Below are 8,262 nucleotides of genomic sequence, written 5' to 3'. Positions count from 1 at the left end.
TGTTTAGTTTCTCGTTCTTTAACATAGGCTCTCTTCAATGTGTCTGAATTTTGCTCCCAGATTTCTCTTTGATGGCATTAATGGTGGATGACTGCGTTCTTCTAAGGTCATGTCCTTTTGTGGCTTGTCTTGATGGAATATGAGTAGTCCCCTACCATAGTTTCACCGACCAAGATGACATGTATGGGCTCATGAACTGGTTCATTGTCTAGAGGTGGATTCTCTCCCTAATCCCTTTCTCTCTCTTGACATCTCTGATTTGATCTCCCCCGCTCTTCCTATCTATCTTCTCATCTTCGAGGCTCATTATCTTTGACCTGTACGTACCTTTGAAGATGTCCTTCATGAACTAGCATCTCAATCTGATCTCTTAACTCCCGACACTAGTCAGTGCAATGACCACGGGTTCTGTGATATCTACAATATTCTTCTCTATTCTTCCCCATGGGATGGTCAACCTTTTTTAGGAGTCTAATGAGACCTGACCCTTCGATGGTTGCAAGTATGGTTGACCGAGGTTGGAGAAGTTTTGTGTAATGGTGGAACTGGGGCTGAGGTATATCTGATCCCCTAACCCGTCTAGAGTCCTCTTTAACATCACTTTCCTTCCTTTTTCACTCTCTACCCTCATTCCCACCTATAGCTCTCATAACTTCCGTATGGAGCACGTATTTATTTGCTCTAGTAAACAAATCTTCTAGGGAAATTGGTGGGTCCAAAGATAATGATTCTTGTAAGGGGGTTAGTCGTGTTCTGTGTAACATAACAGACACTGCCATTGCAATTGGTAAATCATGAACTTCGAGGGTGGCGTTCCGAAATCTATCCACATACTGACGTAGAGTTTCTTTGTTCCCCTGTCGAATATTGAGCAAGTATGTGGCGTCCTTTTTTCTTTGACTATTAATCGTAAATGCCTTAACAAATTCCATTCTGAGCTGACCGAATGAAGAGATAAAGGCCTCAGGTAAACTGTTGAACCATGTCCCGGCATGCCCTGATAGAGTTAAGGAGAAAGCTCGGCACATTATGTCATCGTCCCATCCGTGCAATATCATCAACAACTCATAGCTTTGAATGTGATCATAGGGATCATCCTTGCCCGAATAGGGGACGATTTAAGGCATCTTGAATTTTCTAGGTAGTGGCTTCTCCAATAAATCTATAGTAAACGGACATTTTCTGCGTTGTTGCACCTCTGTGGTTGGGATCAATTTCTTTCGTTCAAGTACTTCTTCAACTACCCTTTTCATGTCATCTCGTATACTTGCTGCTGTTTGGTTATCATGTCTTGTTGGCGTGTCGGCCATTGTTTCATGATACCTTCGCCTTTGAGGGCTTCTGGTTTTGTTTTCCATTCTTGGGTTTTCATTTCTTTGGGGCACGGAATGAGGGTTCCTTCTTGGTGGTGGCGATTTGGGCCTATCCTCCCGTCGAGGCGTAGATCGAGAATGAGAATCGGGAGTAGCTTCTTGATAGGAATCAGCTCCTACCTCGGGCTGAGGCATAAACTTTTTCAGAGTACCAGGCAACGTCCCTCCAAGCATCATACTTTGGAGTACTCCAGCCATGTCTCGAAGTGCTTGCACGCCTTCAACGTGTTGTTGTCTCAATGCTTCATACTCTTCCCACGGGACCGTACGTGGTGGTTGTCGTGAGGTCCCAGCTTGATCAGCAGGGAGTGATCCTGAGCCGATGTTAGGTGGAGGTGGGATTGGTTGATTCCCCATCTGCTGGTTTGGAGAAACAGAGCGATCACCTCCTTGTGTTTGAGCATTATGAGGGGGAGGAGGAGCTACTTGTTGCTGAGAGTTCCGGGGTGGCGAGCGTGTTTCAATGCCTTGAGAGAGAGTTCGTCGATGTCCACGGGTGTTTGCCATTCTTAAGTTGACTTTTCATCTTGCGTTTCCCCTAGACGGCGCCAATTGTTGTTGCCAAAATACAACAATCTATTTTTAACTGCAGATAGACACAAGAGTCATGGTAGTCATGTCTTTGCTGATGAGAATCTTGACAAGCAATTGGATCTGGTGGCCTAAAATGATCTGGTAGGCTGATGATCTGGTGGCCTAAAATGACCGAGTGGCCTTGGAGACGAGTGGCTTTGATGACGAGTGGCCTAAAGATGATGAGTGGCCTTGGTGACCGAGTAGCCTTAGTGACGAGTGGCCTTAGTGACGAGTGGCCTTGATGACGACTGGCCTTGGTGACGAGTGGCCTTAGTGATGAGTGGCCTTGGTGACGAGTACCCTTGGTGACGAGTGGCCTTGGTGATGAATGGCCTTGGTGATGAGTGGCCTTGATGACGAGTGGCCTGAAGATGACGAGTGGCCTTGGTAACCGAGTGGCCTTAGTGACGAGTGGCCTTGGTGACGAGTGGCTTTGATGACGAGTGGCCTGAAGATGACGAGTGGCCTTGGTGACGAGTGGCCTTGATGACGAGTGGCCTGAAGATGACGAGTGGCCTGGAGATGACGAGTGGCTTTGGTGATCGAGTGGCCTACAAAACAAGAGCACCATTAGGACACGGGTGGGCGTCCCCGCGCAAACTCTCCGATGCTTGAGTTAGATCTCGAGAGAAAATGAGAAAATTGTACTTCAATTACTCAAAATTGCGTACCTTGTGATGGAGGCATGGTCTCATATTTATAGCGGAGGAGAGAGAGAAGACGTGCGAGAATTGGGGCGAGAATCTCGTGGCCCATTTCGATGATTTCGTGGCCCATCTAAGAGGGAAAAGAGGAGAGATTGGACCAAGCCCACTTGACCATGACCGAGTACGGGGTCACTCGGTCATGACCGAGTGGGGGGCCACCCGATCATGCCTTCTTTTGCCCTTTTCCTTGGCTCGGTTTTGAGTGGTTCCCATATCTCAGCTTCAAGCTCAATTTACACCTTTATTCAACTATAATCTCTCAAAACACAAAACATCAAAGTTTTAGATAATTATCGTATCTTTTCATAGGACTTTGAATCAGCTCAATCGGAGCTCGTATGAGAAAGTTATGGCCGAAAAACTAAGGTAGTGTCGTATAGCCGAGTGGGGTCATGAAAAGTTGTGGGAAATTGATCTCCCCATGACCGAGCGAGGGGCCACTCGGTCATAACTGAGTGGGGGGCCACTCGGTCATGGCCGAGTAGGGGGCCACTCGTTCATGCCTTCTTTTTGGCTTTTGTCTTGGTTCGGATCCATCTTCCTTCAATACTTGACTCCGAGCTTTGATAGTGCAGGTGCATCAACTTTATGCCAAATTTACACCTTGATTCAGCTCGAATCTCTTAAATCTTAAAACATAAAGTTGTATATAATTATCTTATCTTTCCATAGGACTTTGAATCAGCTCAATCGGAGCTCGTACGAGAAAGTTATGGCCGAAAAACTAAGGTAGTGTCGTACCCGCCGAGTGGGGTCATGAAAAGTTATGGGAAATTGATCTCCCCATGACCGAGCGAGGGGCCACTCGGTCATAACTGAGTGGGGGGCCACTCGGTCATGTCCGAGTAAGGGGCCACTCGTTCATGCCTTCTTTTTGGCTTTTGTCTTGGTTCGGATCCATCTTCCTTCAATACTTGACTCCGAGCTTTGATAGTGCAGGTGCATCAACTTCATGTCCAATTTACACCTTGATTCAGCTTGAATCTCTTAAATCTTAAAACATAAAAGTTGTATATAATTATCTTATCTTTCCATAGGACTTTGAATCACCTCAATTGGAGTTCATATGAGAATGTTATTACCAACTTGGCATAATCGAGTGGGCCCTCCCCACTTGGTCTCTGCTCGACCTCTTGTTCCTTCGGCTTATTTCCTTGACCTCCTACAACCCGTTGGGCCTTTGGGCTTCATGTCCGTGTGTCACAATTTTTTTAGGTCTTGTAATACTCCAAGTTTCCAGGGCATATCAATTGTTCCCTACTCTTTTAGCTTGAAGGTTCGGGTGAAAGAGTATCTTGTCCTGTAAACTTTTGAACATTACTTTTCTTTTAGTTGTTTCATCTTCTACACATCCTCTCGAGCTTGTTTTCACACCGTGCTTTTAAATTTCTGGGCTCTAGTGATTTTCAATTCCTTTGCAAAAGTACAAGGTAGATATACTAGTAAGTTCGCTTTCCATAGATGTCTAACTGTGCACCGAACAATGAGTTTGATTCTGCTCCCAGTTATGGTGTTGTGCATAGGATAGTAAATTTTCACTTTCTTTTCCCTTGTTGTCCGGCGGTGACCGGGACAATAGGTTTGAGTTCATTTTTCCCTCGTTGCCTGGCTGTGAGCAGGGCAACAGGCTTGAATGTACTTTTACCTCATTGCCGGGCCATGAGTGGGGCAATGGGTTTGAATGTACTTTTACCTCATTGCCGGGCCCTCAGCGGGGCAATGGGTTTGAATGTACTTTTACCTCGTTGCCAGGCTATAAGTGGGACAACGGGCTTGAATGTACTTTTACCTCATTGCCGGGCTGTGAGCGGGGCAATGGGTTTGAATGTACATTTACCTCGTTGCCGAGCTATAAGCGGGACAACGGGCTTGAGTTTATTTTTTCCTCATTGTCAGGCCATGAGTGGGGCAATGGGTTTGAATATACTTTTACCTCGTTACCGGACTATAAGTGGAACAACGGGCTTGAATGTACTTTTACGTCGTTGCCAGGCTATAAGCGGGATAACGGGTTTGAATGTACTTTGACCTCATTGCCGGGCCATAAGCGGGGCAATGGGTTTGAATGTACTTTTACCTTGTTGTCGAGTTATAAGCGAGACAACGGGCTTGAATGTACTTTTATCTCATTGTCAGTCTGTGAGCGAGGTAATGGGTTTGAATGTACTTTTACCTCGTTACCGGGCTATAAGCAGGACAACGGACTTGAGTTTATTTTTCCCTCATTGTCGGGCCGTGAGCAGGGCAACGGGCTTGAGTTTATTTTTCCCTAGTTGCAGGGTTGTGAGCGGGGCAACAGGCTTGAGTTGAATTTTCCTATAAACAGAGCATAACAAACAAACTTTCACAAAGCAATGTGTGATGAAAACGCTTACATTTTTTGAAATGCGTGAGTACATCCACTGTTTCATTTTGGGTCTTATTGTTGCCTCTGAGCACGAAATGTTTAGTTTCTCGTTGTTTAACATAGGCTCTCTTCAATGTGTCTGAATTTTGCTCCTAGTTTTCTCTTTGATGGCATTAATGGTGGATGACTGCATTCTTCTAAGGGCATGTCGTTTTGTGGCTTGTCTTGTTGTAATATGAGGAGTCCCCTGTCATAGTTTCACCGATTAAGATAACATGTATGGGCTCATGAACTGGTTCATTGTCTAGAGGTGGATTCTCTCCGTAATCCCTTCCTCTCTCTTGACATCTCTGATTTAATCTCCCCCCCTCTTCTTGTCTATCTTCTCCTCTTCGAGGCTCACTATCTTTGACCTGTACGTACCTTTGAAGATGTCCTTCACGAACTAGCATCTCAATCTGATATCTTAACTCCCGACACTGGTCAATGCAATGACCACGGGTTCTGTGATATCTACAATATTATTCTCTATTCTTCCCCATGCAATGGGCAACCTGTTTTAGGAGTCTAATGAGAGCTGACCCTTTGATGGCTGCAAGTATGGTTGACCGAGGTTGGAGAAGTTTGGTGTAATGGTGGAACTGGGGCTGAGGTATATCTGATCCCCTAACCTGCCTGGCGTTCCGAAATCTATCCACATACTGACGTAGAGTTTCTTTGTTCCCCTGTCGAATACTAATCAAGTATGTGGCGTCCTTTTTTCTTCGACTATTAATCATAAATGCCTTAACAAATTCCATTATGAGCTGACCGAATGAAGAGATAAAGGCCTCAGGTAAATTGTTGAACCATGTCCCGGCATGCCCTGATAGAGTTAAGGAGAAAGCTCGGCACATTATGTCATCGTCCCATCCGTGCAATATCATCAACGACTTATAGCTTTGAATGTGATCATAGGGATCATCCTTGCCGGAATAGGGGGCGATTTGAGGCATCTTGAATTTTCTAGGCAGTGGCTTCTCCAATAAATCTATAGTAAATAGACATTTTCTACGTTGTTGCACCTCCGTGGCTGGGATCAATTTCTTTCATTCAAGTACTTCTTCAACTAACCTTTTCATGTCATCTCGTATACTTGCTGCTGTTTGGTTATCATGTCTTGTTGGCGTGTCGGCTACTGTTTCATGATACCTTCGCCTTTAAGGGCTTCTGGTTCTGGTTTCCATTCTTGGGTTTTCATTTCTTTGGGGCACGGAATGAGGGTTCCTTCTTGGTGGTGGCGATTTGGGCCTATCCTCCCGTCGAGGCGTAGATCGAGAATGAGAATCGAGAGTAGCTTCTTGATAGGAATCAACTCCCACCTCGAGCTTAGGCATAAACTTTTTCAGAGTACCAGGCAACGTCCCTCCAGGCATCATACTTTGGAGTACTCCAGCCATGTCTCGAAGTGCTTGCACGCCTTCAACGTGTTGTTGTCTCAATGCTTCATACTCTTCCCACGGGACCGTACGTGGTGGTTGTCGTGAGGTCCCAGCTTGATCAGCAGGGAGTGATCCTGAGCCGATGTTAGGTGGAGGTGGGATTGGTTGATTCCCCATCTGCTGGTTTGGAGAAACGGAGGGATCACCTCCTTGTGTTTGAGCATTATGAGGGGGAGGAGGAGCTCCTTGTTGCTGAGAGTTCTGCGGTGGCAGGCTTGTTTCAATGCCTTGAGAGAGAGTTCGTCTGTGTCCACGGATGTTTGCCATTCTTAAGTTGACTTTTTGTCTTGCATTTCCCACAGACGACGCCAATTGTTATTACCAAAATACAACAATCTATTTTTAATTGCGGATAGACACAAGAGTCTTGGTAGTCGTGTCTTTGCTGATGAAAATCTTGACAAGCAATTAGATCTGGTGGCCCAAAATGATCTGGTAGCCCAAAATGATCTAGTAAGCTGATGATCTGGTGGCCCAAAATGATCTGGTGGCCTAAAATGACCGAGTGGCCTTGGTGAACGAGTGGCCTTGTTGACGAGTGGCCTTGATGACGAGTGGCCTTGGTGACGAGTGGCCTTGATGACGATTGGCCTTGGTGATGAGTGGCCTTGGTGACGAGTGGCCTTAGTGAGGAGTGGCCTTGGTGAGGAGTGGCTTTGGTGATGAGTGGCCTTGATGACGAGTGCCTTGGTAACCGAGTGGCCTTAGTGACGAGTGGCCTTGGTGACGAGTGGCCTTGATGACGAGTAGCCTGTAGATAACGAGTGGCCTACAAAACGAGAGCACCGTTAGGAAGCGGGTGGGTGTCCCTGCGCAAACTCTCCGATGCTTGAGTCAGATCTCGAGAGAAAATGAGAAAATTGTACTTCAATTACTCAAAATTACGTACCTTGTGATGGAGGCATGGTCTCATATTTATAGCGGAGGAGAGAGAGAAGACGTGCGAGAATTAGGGCAAGAATCTCGCGGCCCATTTTGATGATTTCGTGGCCCATCCGAGAGGGAAAAGAGGAGAGATTGGACCAAGCCCACTCGACCATGACCGAGTACGGGGTCACTCGGTCATGACCGAGTGGGGGGCCACCCGATCATGCCTTCTTTTGCCCTTTTCCTTGGCTCGGTTTTGAGTGGTTCCCATATCTCAAATTCAAGCCCAATTTACTCCTTTATTCATCTTGAATATCTCAAAACACAAAACATTAAAGTGGTAGATAATTATCTTAGCTTTCCATAGGACTTTGAATCAGTTCAATCGGAGCTCATATGAGAAAGTTATGGCCGAAAAACTAAGGCAGTGTCATACCCACTCGGCATAACCGAGTGGGGTTAAGAAAAGTTGTGGGAAATTGATCTCCCCATGACTGAGTGAGGGGCCACTTGGTCATAACCGAGTGGGGGGCCACTCATTCATGGCCGAGTGGGGGGCCACTCATTCATGCCTTCTTTTTGGTTTTTGTCTTGGTTCGGATCCATCTTCCTTCAATACTTGACTCCGAGCTTTGATAGTGCAGGTGCATCAACTTCATGCCCAATTTACACCTTGATTCCGCTCGAATCACTTAAAACTTAAAACATAAAAGTTGTATATAATTATCTTATCTTTGCATAGGACTTTGAATCACCTCAATCGAAGTTCATATGAGAAAGTTATGCTTGAGAAACCAAAGCAGTGTCGTACCCACTTGGCATAACCGAGTGGGCCCTCCCCACTTGGTCTCTGCTCGACCTCTTGTTCCTTCGGCTTATTTCCTTGACCTCCTACAACCCGTTGGGCCTTT

The 8,262-nt window shown here is 46.0% G+C and overlaps 1 protein-coding gene across 1 annotated transcript; it reads right to left on the bottom strand.

Annotated features, from left to right (window-relative positions):
- Window positions 1-208: 208 nt before the first annotated feature.
- LOC127787565 (uncharacterized) lies at window positions 209-6,751 on the bottom strand. Its single transcript, XM_052315627.1, has 3 exons — window positions 6,434-6,751; window positions 1,324-1,805; window positions 209-317 (listed from the first exon to the last, which is right to left on the bottom strand). Exons 1-3 carry the CDS (start codon window positions 6,749-6,751, stop codon window positions 209-211), a joined length of 909 nt encoding a protein of 302 aa, XP_052171587.1.
- Between the last annotated feature and the right edge of the window lie 1,511 nt (window positions 6,752-8,262).

Source organism: Diospyros lotus, chromosome 12 (genome assembly GCF_014633365.1).
Source record: "Diospyros lotus cultivar Yz01 chromosome 12, ASM1463336v1, whole genome shotgun sequence".
Lineage (NCBI taxonomy): Eukaryota > Viridiplantae > Streptophyta > Magnoliopsida > Ericales > Ebenaceae > Diospyros > Diospyros lotus.
The sequence above is the reverse complement of the archived record's forward strand: the minus strand, read 5'-3'. Positions and strand labels throughout refer to the sequence as shown.

What these genes read in the sequence shown, in the direction of transcription:
- LOC127787565 (XM_052315627.1), bottom strand. Translation starts at nt 6,751, where the DNA reads ATGGCAAACATCCGTGGACACAGACGAACTCTCTCTCAAGGCATTGAA. An exon ending in CACTTCGAGACATGGCTGGA is followed by an intron (nt 1,806 to 6,433) that starts GTACTCCAAAGT and finishes CGGAACTCTCAG; the next exon opens with CAACAAGTAGCTCCTCCTCC. An exon ending in AGAAGCCCTCAAAGGCGAAG is followed by an intron (nt 318 to 1,323) that starts GTATCATGAAAC and finishes AGGTACGTACAG; the next exon opens with GTCAAAGATAATGAGCCTCG.